The sequence below is a fragment of the Hemicordylus capensis genome, chromosome 4 (assembly GCF_027244095.1).
Source record: "Hemicordylus capensis ecotype Gifberg chromosome 4, rHemCap1.1.pri, whole genome shotgun sequence".
NCBI classification, from domain to species: domain Eukaryota; kingdom Metazoa; phylum Chordata; class Lepidosauria; order Squamata; family Cordylidae; genus Hemicordylus; species Hemicordylus capensis.
The window spans coordinates 288608069-288621669 of NC_069660.1; the positions used below are offsets into that span (position 1 = coordinate 288608069).

General features: G+C 42.8%; 1 protein-coding gene across 1 annotated transcript in view; it reads left to right on the forward strand.

Annotated features, from left to right (window-relative positions):
• The window catches only part of DCAF13 (DDB1 and CUL4 associated factor 13), a 42107-nt gene that overhangs the window by 18290 nt on the left and 10216 nt on the right, over nt 1–13601 (forward strand). Inside the window, exon 9 of the mRNA XM_053243478.1 lies at nt 6421–6556. Within this exon, the coding sequence (XP_053099453.1) occupies nt 6421–6556 (136 nt within the window). The remainder of the gene's footprint in view (nt 1–6420; nt 6557–13601) is intronic.

Sequence of the window (13601 nt, forward strand, 5' to 3'; positions counted from 1 at the left end):
CAAGACAAACCAAAATCACTGTCACCAGCAAGATTTTACTCTCTGTGATCCTCCATGCATATCAGAGGAGAGCTGGTCTTGTGGTAGCAAGCATGACTTGTCCCCATAGCTAAGCAGGGTCTGCCCTGGTTGCATCTGAATGGGAGACTTGATGTGTGAGCACTGCAAGATATTCCCCTCAGGGGATGAAGCCACTCTGGGAAGAGCAGAAGGTTTCAAGTTCCCTCCCTGGCTTCTCCAAGACAGGGCTGAGAGAGATTCTTGCCTGCAAGCCGCTGCCAGTCTGTGAAGACAATACTGAGCTAGATAGACCAATGGTCTGACCCGGTATATGGCAGTTTCCTATGTTCCTAAGGTGCTAGTAAGGACTTCTCTCAGTGCACCCTCCGCTGTAAGTTAACAGGTCATTGGGATTCTCCTGCAACATACAACTGCTCTCATAACCACAGGGCTGCAAGAGAGTGGGATGAATGCAGGGAACACCATTTTACTGTATCTCCAGGGCTCCCATACGATTATGAAGAATATCTCCTGTAGAAAGCACAATGAGCGCATGAGAGGAGACCAACTCCATTCAGCAAGTCTCGGAGCAGCACTACCTGTTACCAAAGCTCATCAAAGATTTCCAGTTTATAAAACTCTAATAGCAGTTGCAAGCTCATCTGCATATTTGGGGTCATCTCAAGTAACTCAGTCTCCAGTGGTTATATCTTCTGCTATGCAGACTCAATCTTCACATATGCAGAAGGCACAAATGCCTTCACAAAAGAGAAGGCACAAGAGAGCCAGTGTGGTGTAGTGGTTAGAATGCTGGACTAGGACCGGGGAGACCCAAGTTCAAATCTCCACTCAGCCATGAAACTAGCTGGGTGACTCTGGACCAGTCACTTCTCTCTCAGCCTAACCTACATCACAGGGTTGCTGTGAGGAGAAACTCAAGTATGTAGTACACCGCTCTGGGCTCCTTGGAGGAAGAGCGGGATATAAATGTCATAAATCTGAGGTGTCTGAGGGCTCCAGTTGTGAGCTTGGCTCACATATTACAGTAACCTCTGCTCAGGCAATTCAGGACGAGGGAAGGCTCTCAGAGTAGCATTATGAATCATCCTTGGATTCTGAGGCTGAATCTGCTCAGCTGAGCATCCTTCTGATTCATCTCTGAATGAGAATGTCCAGACTAGGCCTTCAATTTTCCCCACCAAGGAATTGAAGGCCTACTATGTGCAGGTATCACAACTGGCTGAGGGTTTAGGTCTAGAAATAAAGAAACAGTCGTCTGAGATTAAAGATCTGGTTTATGTCCTTAGGACAACATCGCAGTCAGCACTATCACTTGTTCTACCAATGCTCCCAGTAATATCTAAAGCTGCTCAGTCAGCATGGGAGACACTCAACACTTCAACACCAACCTCTAAAAGTTTAGAAGGCCTCTACTGGGTGCAGGAGGATGACGATTCTTGTTGAAGCACTCTACACCGAATTCACTAGAGAAAGACTGCGCTAGCTCTATCAAATCTAGCTGCCAACATTCTGCGCCAGTAGACAAAGCACTGCAAAATTGACAACATGGGAAGAAGAATGTATTCAATGGCATGCTTATCAATTAAGATCGCAAATTATATAGCCTGCAGGACAAAATTTCACTATTCTGTATGGGAGAAGATACACCAAGATATTATGGATCTCCCAGAGGATGTCTGGAAGAGATCTGTAGACACGTTTGCAAAGTCCACTAACATCACTCATCAGCAGCTGAGTACTGCCAAGCACTTGGCAGAAATGGAGTCTCGAGCTTTAGCAACTGCAGTGTTAATGAGAAGGCATACTTGGCTATGCTCTGCAAATCTGCAAACAGAAATGCAAGAGAAGATTGAAGGCCTTCCTGTAGCTGGGAAGGGCTTGTTCAGTGAGAAAACAGATAACACTATGGAAAAGGTTAAAAAACCAAAGTATATAGTGAAAACATTTACATCTTCTAGTGCCTAATCTTATTCATCTACACACAACAAAACTTAGTTGTCAAAGGCCACCGTACAAGCCTCTGGAAAGAAGGGATTACAGAAGGCCCTACTGCCAGTTTCAGTGCAAGAGTTATGGGCCCAAGAGCAAACAACAACATGGTTCCCACAATAAGCAGCAGGATTCAAAAAAGCAGCATCTTTGATGCTTCAGCCATTCCACCGGTAGCTATTCAAACCTCCATCTCCATATACACCTGCTTGGCAAAAAAATAACCCTATGCTGCACATTGTCATTACAGGCTGTGCAATAGCATTCCAAATCCTAGCTGTTTATCCAGGCATAAAATATACTCCTGCAACTTCTGCGCACATCAAGGAAGGTTTTATTGGGAAAGGCAGCAATTGCCCCTGTGTGGTGGATTTGTCGGAGAGAAAGCTTCTACTCTTGTTACTCTCAAATTCCGAAAAGGAATGTAGCTATTCATCCCATAATGGATTTAAAGTGGTTGGACAAGTATGTCCATACTAGAAAGTTTTGTATAATAATACTCCTACCACTCCTTTGCAAGGAGGAATGGCTTGCAACGTTGGATTTGAAGGATGCCTACATCCATACTGGCATACAGAAGAGCCACAGAGAGTTCTGCACTTCATAGGAAGTGCAATGTACCAATATGATGTGCTTCCATTCGGCTTGTCAACTGCACTGACAGTTTGTACAAAGTGTACGAGCGCTATCATAGTGCATCTGAGGATGGAGGGCATAACAGTGTTTCCATACCTCATAGGAATCTGCCTTATACTGAGTCAGACCATTGGTCCATCCAGCTCAGTATTGTCTCCACAGACTGGCAGTGGCTTCTCCAAAGTTGCAGGCAGGAGTCTCTTTCAGGAGTCTCTCTTGGAGATGCCAGGTAGGGAACTTGGAACCTTCTGCATGCAGGTGCTCTTCCCAGGGTGGCCCCATCTCCTAAGGGGAATATCTTACAGTGCTCACATGTAGTCTCCAATTCAAATGCAAACCAGGGTGGATCCTGCTTAGCAAAGGGGACAATTCATGCTTGCTACCACAGGACTAGCTTTCCTCCCCAGCTCAATGATTGGCTCTTAACAGCTGAGAGCAAATGCTAGTTAAGTTCTTGGAGTCAGTATGTACTTCTTCTTCTGGAGGATCTAGGTATCCAGGTGAATTGGAAAAAGTCCCATCTGGATCCTGTGAAGAAAACATAATATATTGGGTCAATCTTGGATGTACAGACAAAAAGAACATACTTGCCAAATGAATGGTTCCTCGTAATAAAAACCTTGATTCAAGCCTTCTGGGAACAGCCAGTACAAAGGGCACATCAAATTCAGACACGCCTGGGACTCATGGCTTCATGCAGTGCTGCAGTGAAATATGCCCATCTGTGAATGCACACCCTGCAACTGCGGTTCCTCTCTGTTTTCAGGCCTGATGTCCATAGTCAACAAATTAACTTGCGTATACCTATTTCGGTACTAAACTCCCTGCAGTGGTGGATCCTGGACAAGAACTTGTTACAGGGGGTTCCACTCAAGGTTCTACTTCGTACTGTGAGAGTCACAACCGATGCATCCCTTACAGGGTGGGGTGCACACTGCAAAGGCTGCAGGATGCAAGGTGTCTGGGGAAGGCAGCAAAGGAAGTTCAATATACACTTTCTGGAATTGCTGGCTGTATTTCTAGCACTAAAATCCTTCCTACCATTACTGCAGGGAAAGGTGGTCCAAGTGGAACTAGACAACACAGTCACTATTGCATACCTAAATAGACAGGCAGCGTGTGTGTGTGTGTTCGTTCAGTTTCATGATCCCTATGTGTTCTGAGCTTACAGATATGAACTTGGTGCATAGCTCGTCAAATATTTCTGATCACTCTGCACATACAAGGGACAGAAAATGTTCTTATGGATGATTTGAGCAGAGCATCAAGGGTCTTACAGCACCATGAATGGACAATACAACAGAAATACTTGACAAAAATCTTCAGGTGATGGGGAACACCAACCTAATTGCAATGGAGGAGATCAAAAAATGCACAAAAGTACTGCTCAGGGGCAGGTCTAGGGAGAAGCTCCAGAGGGGATGCTTTCCAATGGAGCTGGAAGACTGAACTACTCTACATATTTCCTCCATATCATCTGCTGGGCAGGGTAGTAGCCAAGATTCTGTAAGAGATTGCATCTTGCATTCTACTGACCCCATGGTGGCCACACCTGGCATGGTTTCCAATACTTCTTCAACTCTCAGGATGCAGATATTGGGAACTAACACAATGTCCAGACTTGCTGTCCCAGGACAGGTGTCAGATTCTGCATCCCAACCTAGAAACCCTCACAACATGAAGAGTCGGCTTCTAGATAAGATACTTTTAAACGAAAGGAAAGTGTAATTATGCCTGCAAGTGGAAGAGATTTGTGTCTTGTGCTGGTAATCAGGGTTTTACTCCTGAAGCTGCAACAATAAGACAAGTGTTATTGTACTTGACAAGCTTAAAAAGCAGTGGATTAGCTAATGTCTCCTTGAAGGTTCAATTGGCAGCAATTTCTTCAAAATGTAAGGGATGGAGTGGCAGGGCTGTGTTTTCTCATCCTGATTGCAAAAGGTTCTTGAAAGGCTTAAATAACCTGTATCCACCAATTAGACAGCCAATTGAGCAGTGGAGCCTTTCGTTAGTTCTGCCAACACTGACAGAGAAGACATTTGAACCAATGGCAACCAGCTCTTTGTAATTAGTCACATTACTGACTGCCTTTCTTGTTGCAATAACTACTGCAAGGAGAGTTAGTGAGTTAATAGCACTGACTGATAAGCCATATACAGCCTCCCCCAAAAGGATTTTATGCAGATGGATCCTTCTTTCTGCCCAAAAGATGGTGCCTGATTTTCACCTGAATTGAGATATAGTACTTCTTACATTTCTCAGAGATCTGTCCACACCTTTAGAGAGATCACTACATGCTTTAGATGTGCGGAAGTCACTCCTGTTTTACTTGGACAGGAATAAAGATTTCCATAGAAGCAAGCAACTCTTTGCGGCCTACAAGGGCAAATCAAAGGGTCACTCTGTATCTTGGTAACGCCTATCCCATTGGTTAGTGGAGTCTGACATATAAGGTCCAAAAGGTGGAGCCTCCTCACACCATTAGGGCTCACCCTACTAGGGCTTTTGTGGCTTCAGCAGCGCATCTCTGGAATTCCAACTGAAGACATCTGTAGGGTGGTCAGCTGATCATCTGAATTGCAAGGTTCCAAGTTCCCTCCCTGGCTTTTCCAAGATAGGGCTGAGAGAGATGCCTGCCTGCAACCTTGGAGAAGCTGCTGCCAGTCTGTGAAGACAATACTGAGCTAGATAGATCAATGGTCTGACTCACTATATGGCAGCATCCTATGTTCCTATGACCTTCGTTCTGCTGCAGAGGCAACCTTTGGGAGAGGGTGTCTTAAAGAGGTCTTACAATAGCTTACTGCTCTCTCCTGGGAAAGCTCGCTAAACACCCAGGATTGTGAAAGTCCAATGGATCATGCTATAGATAAACAGGTTACTCACCTGTAACTTTACAATCTGTAAGTGATCCATAGACATTCATAAGAACCTCCCCGCAGCAATAAGTTGAAGAAAGTGACTTACCAGAAAAGGCCTACAATGGATGATTCTCATGTTTTGGCGTTTGTCCAGGAACCAAAGGAAGGGTGCTCTAACTGCTGAAATAAACAGTCGTGCTGAGTGTGAGGGGTGGTGGGCACACAATCCAGGATGGATCACTTATTATTTTATTAATATTATTTTTTACGTTTATATTCCGCTCTTCCTTCAAAGAGCCCAGAGCGGTGAACATGATTATGTTTATCTCCACAACAACCTTGTGAGGTTGGTTAGGCTGAGAGATACAGGACTGGCCCAGAGTCACCCAGTGAGTTTCATGACTGAATTGAGGATTTAAACTCAGGTTTCCCCAGTCCTAGTCCAACACTCTAACCATGATACCACACTGGCACGTACAAGTCATAAGTTAAAGATGCGCAACCTGTTGTTCCTATATCACAGGGAACTGCAGTTTCTTCTTCACTCTCCTTCTCTCACATGTAGGGCAGGGGTGTGCAAGCCTGCAGCTTCCCGAGGCTGATTTGTGTGCTAAATCGCATTGCATCTGAACCAGGCCTTGGTACCGTTTGGGTATTTGCTTTATAGTAGGGATCTGAGTTAAGAGGGGGTTTATCAACTGCCCAAGAGATTCTTGAGTCTTTCATACCCAAGTAGTGACTAGTCAAAGTTTAGGTGGTACAATATTTGCTGAAATATTATTTCCCTCTAAAAAGAATATTTTATTCTGTTTTAGAATAGGAAGAGAATAGCACTTAACGAGACATTAAGGAAAATGCATGAACGAAAATGAAAGAAAACGTCGATAGAATTTTCTTGTTGATTTCTTTCCAGAGAGGTCTATCATACAAAGCGAATGCAGCATGTCATTACTGTCAAATGGACATCTGATAACAAGTATATCTTGTGTGGCTCTGATGAAATGAACATTCGTTTGTGGAAAGCTAATGCTTCTGAGAAGCTGGGTGTGGTAAGTAAACTCAGACTCACTATTTTCATATAAGTAGCTGTGCCAAATTAAAAATTAATATTTATAAAAAGACAGCCATTTTGAACAATGTAGGTATATGTTGAAGCATAACCCTTTGATGTTCTGAAAAATCCATTGAGTATTTCCTGAGTTGCTAGCCTCAAGTCTCCATAATAACAGGGTAAAATATACTTAAGGTGCAGATCAGCAGTTTTGTCCACTGAGGGTTCTGAAGCCAGAGTTAGAGGACAAGTTCTGGAGAATGACTTCCAGGTTCTGAGCAAACCTGCTTGATAAGGAGAGCCTAGGACAGGGATGGGGAACCTTGGCACTCCAGCTGTTTTTGGACTACAACTCCCATAATCCGCAGCCACAGAGGCCAATAGCTAGGGATTATGGGAATTGTAGGCCAACATCTGCAGGAGTGCCAAGGTTCCCCATCCTTGGCCTAGGAGCACTCTGATGCTCTTATATTTAAATGTTCTCTTCTCCCTCCATTTCCTTTTGTGGGCTTTTTCTCTCTCTTTCCATTGACGTAGCAGCAAGGGGGAGGGGAACATACAAGTGCAAAAGTGGAGTTGCAAGGGAAGTCAATGCAAGGTAGGGTGCAAATAACTTATGAGGGAAAGTAAGATGGTGCTGAGGGCACTTATGCTGCTGAGCAATCTTATTTATTTTATTTATCTATCCTATATTTATACCGCCTGATATGTACATCCCTAGGCAGTGTACAAAATGTAGGGTTGTATGACATTCGCATGAGACTGAAGGAGTCTCTAAATAACATTTAGGCTCAGGATGGATATATTGAAAAGGAAGATTTTAGCTGAATGTACTTGTGAATCCTGTTCTTTAATTGGAGAACCACTTCTCCCTAACAACTTTATACAGTACTTTCCACAGTAATAATTTTTTTCTTAAATCTACAAGCATTGAGCTAGCCTACCTTTTAAGCTCTAGTATTATATGAAATTACTCAAAATGTGTAGTTTATTGGAAGGGGGAAATGAGATATCTGTTTAAAACATTGCTATTTATTTACTGGTGGTGTTGGTCTCTCAGGAAAATGAGCACACTTTGAACATTAGGGTAATACTTGATACAGCCAATTTCTCTGCAGTATGAATTGATTTGAAGTCAGGAAATTTTCAATTGGGTCCCCAATGGATTAGTAATTTCAAAAACTGAAGCACATTCAAATTGACTCATACAGTGAGGATCTGCAAAACATTGTAGTGGCGGAGAGAAGGTGGGAATATTTGTAGAGGCTAGGAGCAAAAACAGGAAAGAGAATCTCCTGCCTCCATGGCCAGGTGCCTGTAGACATGAAGGCGAGGAGATGCATGGAGGTAGGAGACTATTCTACCCTCACTTTACCTCTCCCCACCTCGTGGGTAGAGGGTATTTTTTTTTATATTCTTGTACTTCAGTTGCACAACAACCAGGACTTGGTGAAGTTCCAGTCTCCATATGCTACAGAAACTTCACCTGCTAAGCTTCTGCCTGTCATTCAGGATTGCAGGAGGCTTAATTCTCATCAGGAGTTTGGTGAGTTCAAGGACAGGAAACCAGGACTTCGGCTTTGAGAATTTAGTGTAAGGAAAAGAGTGTTTAGTCAGTCCTCACGTCAGGAATTTATATTTCTTTGTGTGTGTGTGCTCTGCATTTTCCTAAATATCTGTTCTTTGCAACTAAGATTTCAAGGTATGCTGCCTTAGAACCCACAAGGCATATTGAAGCATTCTAGTAACCAAGTTAAACATTTTTAAGTGTGTCTAAAAAGCTAAAAGCCTCAGACAGAACTAGTCTGTAGTAATTTTAATAAAAAGGTTTTCCCCCCTCTATTCTTTACTTTTTACAAGCCTCCAAGGGTTGGTAATTAATCCAGCAGGAGAAAAGAGGGGCATAAGGGGGCTTTCTCTGGTGCAAAATGGGTCTCAATGAGAGCTTGGCCAAATTAACAGTTTAACTCTACGTGCGGGCAGACGCCTGGGAGAACAATTGGATTTATAGACTTGCTTGTTAGCAAGGAGGAAAAGGCAAACATAGATCTTTGATTGCTTCAATGCCCATTCCGAGTAGCCTGTAGGAGAGATCTGGTGGCATCAGTAACGTACCAGAACTTCTGGGTTTACCAGAATCGTTTTCTTAGCTTTCTGAGTCAGGAAAGGAAATTTCCACTACCCACAATTCGCCACAGCAGCCCCTCCCTCCTTTGAGGTAAAAGGCTGGAGGGTGGTTAAAACACTGATGTCTAGCAGTTCTGAGGTAAAATTGTGCTCGCGCTCTCTCTCTCTCTCTCTCTCTCTCTCTCTATATATATATATATATATTTAAAAAATACCCTAACAATATTAAGGAGAGTACAAATAATTTTTAAAATATTTATTAACAGGGTCATAGACAGGAACACAGATTTTGGCAAAAGATATTCAAGGAGACAATAAAAGATGTGAAAATGTTTGAGGAACATTTAGCTAAAAGTATCAAGCGGAATAACAATAACTTCTTCAAATACATCAGAATCAGGAAACCTTCCAGGGAGGCGGTTGGACTGTTAGATGATGAGGGAGTGAAAGCGATTACTAAGGAAGATATGGAGATTGCAAAGAAGTTAAACAAGTTCTTTGCATCTGTCTTCATGGCAGAAGATACTGAGCGTATATCTGTTCCTAAAATGGGCTTCTCAGGGACAGAGGCTAAAGAACTGAGTCAGATAGATGTGACAAGAGGCGACGGTCTAAACTGTATGGAAAAATCACCAGGACCAGATGGCATCCACCCAAGAGTCCTTAAAGAACTCAAATGTGAAATTGCTGACCTTGCAAAAATATGTAACTTATCCCTACAATCAGGCTATATACCAGAGGACTGGAACATAGCCAGTGTAAAACCAGTTTTCAAATAGGGATCTGGGAGGATTCAGGAACTTACAGACTGGTTAGCTTAACATCTGTTCTGGGCAAATTGATGCAAAGCATTCTCAGGGATAAAATTGTTAAGCATATAGAACAGGCCCAGCTGAATGAGAACCAGCATGACTTTTGCAAAGGTAAATCTTGCCTCTTTGAGTGTGTCAGCAAGTGTGTGGATAGAGGTGATCCGATTGACATAGTATTCTTGAATTTTCAAAAAGCTTTCAACAAAGTTCCTCATTAAAGACTCTTGAGGAAACTTAGCAGTCATGGAATAAGGGGACAGGTTCATATGTGGATTGATAACTGGTTGAAGGACAGGAAACAGAGGGTAGGAATTAGTAGACAGTTCACCAAATGAAGGAAAGTAAGAAGTGGGGTCCCACTGATCAGTACTGGGACCAGTGATTTTTAATTTACTCAAAAATGATCTAGAAGTTGGGGTAATCAGCGAGGTGGCCAACTTTGCAGATGACATCAAACTTGGCAGGGTTGTAAAATCCACAATAGACTGCGAGGAGCTCCAAAAGGACCTCTTCAAACTGAGGAAGCGGACAACAAAATAGTAAATTTTGCTAACTTGGTAAATAGGCACTTTTTAACGTGGTGATTCTCTTTATCTAGCAGGGGGAGAGTAACTGGCCCTATCCACCCCCAGCACAGTACCTCCAGTGACTGTTGCTGGTATCTATCTTATGTTTCTTTTTAGATTGTGAGCCCTTTGGGGACAGGGAGCCATCTTATTTCTCTGTGTAAACCACCCTGAGCCATTTTTGGAAGGGCATTATAGAAATCTAATAAATAATAAATAATAAATGTGGTTCACAAGTGTTAACAAGTGTAAAGTGATGCATATGGCGGAGGGGAACCAACTTCACATATATACTGATGGGGTCTGAGCTGTCAGCTGAATAGGAGCGAGATCTTGGTCATAGTGGACAGCTTGTTGAAAGTGTCGACTCGACATGCAGCAGCTGTGAAAAAGGCCAATTCCATGCTTGGAATCATGAGGAAGGAGATTGAAAATAAAACTGCTACTATCATAATGCCTTTATACAAATCTATGGTGCGGCCACATTTGGTGTACGCTTCTGAGCACCATACCTCATAAAGGATGTGGGCGAAGGTGCAGAAGGGGGCAATCAAGGTTATCAGAGGCCTAGAGCACCTTCCTTATGAGTGGATAACACCCCACACGGGACTTTTTAGTTTAGAAAAAGGACTGCGGGGAGACCTGATAGTGGTATATCCTATAGTGGTATATAGCCAACGTGGTGAAGTGGTTAGAGTGCTGGACTAGGACCGGGGAGACCTGAGTTCAAATCCCTATTCAGCCATGAGACTAGCTGGGTGACTGTGGGCCAGTCACTTCTCTCTCAGCCTAACCTACTTCACAGGGTTGTCGTGAGGAGAAACACAAGTATGTAGTACACTGCTCTGGGCTCCTTGGAGGAAGAGCAGGATATAAATATTAATTAATTAATTAATCGAATAATGTGTGCATGCATGGTGTGGAGAGAGTGGATAGAGAGAGAATTTTCCCCCTCTCGCACAACACTAAAACCAGGGGTCATCCGATGAAACTGATTGCCAGGAAATTTAGGACCGACAAAAGGAAGTATTTTTTCACACAATGCATAATTAACCTATAGAATGTGGTGACAGCCAACAGCCTGGATGGCTTTAAGAACAGCTTAGATAAATTCATGGAGAACCTCAATGGCTACTAGTCTGAGGGCTATAGTCCACCTCCAGCGTAAGAGGCAAGATGCCTCTGAATACATTGCAGGGGAGCAACAGTGGGAGAGAAGGCATGCCCTCAGATTTTGCCTGTGGACTTCCCACAGGCATCTGGTAGGCCACTGTTGGAAACAGGATGCTTGACTAGATAGGCTTTGGGCCTGATCCTGCAGGGCTGTGCTTATGCTCCTGACAAACAGCACAAGATTTCTCACTGAACAGCTTTGCCCTTCTAAGAGCACCTACCCATTCTTTATCACTTTTTTTCCTTAGGGACATGCACAGTCCCCGTCCCCCCCACCTCCCCGCAGTGTGCTTTTTACTGCACTTTTCCCACAATAGTATTATATACCACTTGTACCTTCTAGGTTTTTGAGAATCATGGTGAATTTTGGTCAAATCATTACAGGAAGCTTCACTCTCCATACTCAATAACCAGGCCTCAAAGGAGGATAACAGGTGTGTTTTGGGGAGGTGTAGGCAAATAGTAACTTCAAGCCTTAATTTCAGCTACCTATGAGCAGCTTGGGGGGGGGGAGGGGAAGCATACCAGGTGACTTGTAATCACTTTTGTATTAAAACAATGATTTATTTTTTTGAGACACCCCCATCCTACCTTTCTCAGGTGAAGAGAATCAAGCCTCAACAGAAGTTAGGCTATATCCCATTTCCAAATTATTATTTATTTATTTATTTACACAGTCAGACAGGTGTTATTGACTGGTTTGTTTTATCTAGACTTCGAGTCCTTCCCAAGGACCTGGGATGGCTGAATTTTATTGTTAATGTTGTTGTTGCTGTTATAGATATCGTCGCAGAATATAGGCTGTTCCCAGTAAAGCTGCTTTTTGTAATTGGCTGATGGTGATTTCTGTGGCCCCTATGGTGTTGAGGTGCTCTTCAAGGTCTTTTGGAACTGCACCCAGGGCGCCAATTACCACTGGGATTATTTTGGTCTTTTTCTGCTTTTTTCACTTGTTTTTCACTTGTTTTTGTTTCTTCTTGACTACAGTTATATCTGGTGTATTGTGTAGCAGATGTTTGTCTGTTTGTAGTCGGAAGTCCCATAATATTTTTACATCTTCATTTTCTACCATTTTTTCAATTTGATGGTCCCACCAATTTTTGGCTACAGGTAGCTTGTATTTTTTGCAGATGTTCCAGTGTACCATCCCTGCTACTTTGTCATGCCTTTGTTTGTAGTCAGTCTGTGCGATCTTTTTACAACAGCTGATTAGGTGGTACACGGTTTCATCTGCTTCTTTACAAGGGTGGCACTTGCTGTTTGTTGTTGACTTTTCTACTTTTGCTCTTATTGCATTTGTTCTTAGTGCCTGTTCTTGCGCAGCCAGTATTAAACCCTCTGTTTCTTTCTTCAAGTTGCCATTCTTAAGCCATTGCCAGGTCTTGGTGATGTCTGATTTTCCACTTATATTGTGCAAATATTGACCATGCAGTGGCTTATTTTTCCATTTTTCTGCTCGGTTCTTGACTTGTTCTTTCTTGTAGGCCTGCTTTATTTCATTGTTGTTGAATAGTTTCGTGTTATTGACCATTTTAAGTGCATCTTCTTCACTGTCCTTTATATATTCTGCAAGGCCTCGTTTCTCCTCCTCTACTGTTTGATGGACTTGCAGCATTCCCCTTCCACCTGAACTGCGAGGGAAGTATAGCCTATCTACATCACTGCGGGGGTGCAGAGCATGATTGATGGTCATGATTTTCCTGGTCTTAACGATCTAGCGTCTCTAGTTCTGCCTGGGTCCAGTCTATTATTCCTGCAGTGTTTTTGATAATAGGTATAGCCCAGGTGTTTATGGCTTGTATGGTGTTCCCGCCATTGAGTTTGGACTTTAGGATTTTTCTAACTCTCCTGATGTATTCACTTCCAATCTTTCTTTTAACTTCAGTGTGTGCAATGTTATCAGTCTGGAGGATGTATTTGTAATGTTCTTTCTCTTCCAGGTTTTTGATGTTGATTCCATTGGGCAGGTCTATTCCTTCTGTTTTTCTTATTTTTCCTCTGTTCATTATTAATGCAGCACACTTGACTAGTCCAAACTCCATTGCTATATCGCTACTGAATATACGGACAGTGTTTAGCAGTGATTCGATTTCTGACTGAGACTTTCCATACAACTTCGGATCGTCCATGTACGGCAGATGGTTGATTTTACTTGATGTTTTAGATGTTTGGTATCCGAGGCCTGTTTTGTTGAGTATTTGTGAAAGTGGGGTCATGGCGATTACAAACAACAGAGGGGATAGTGAGTCCCCTTGGAAAATGCCTCTTCTAATGCTAACCTGTCCAAGTGTCTCGCCATTGATTGTTAACTGTGTACTCCACATACTCATTGCTTTTTAAATAAATATCTGGATGTTTTTGCTGA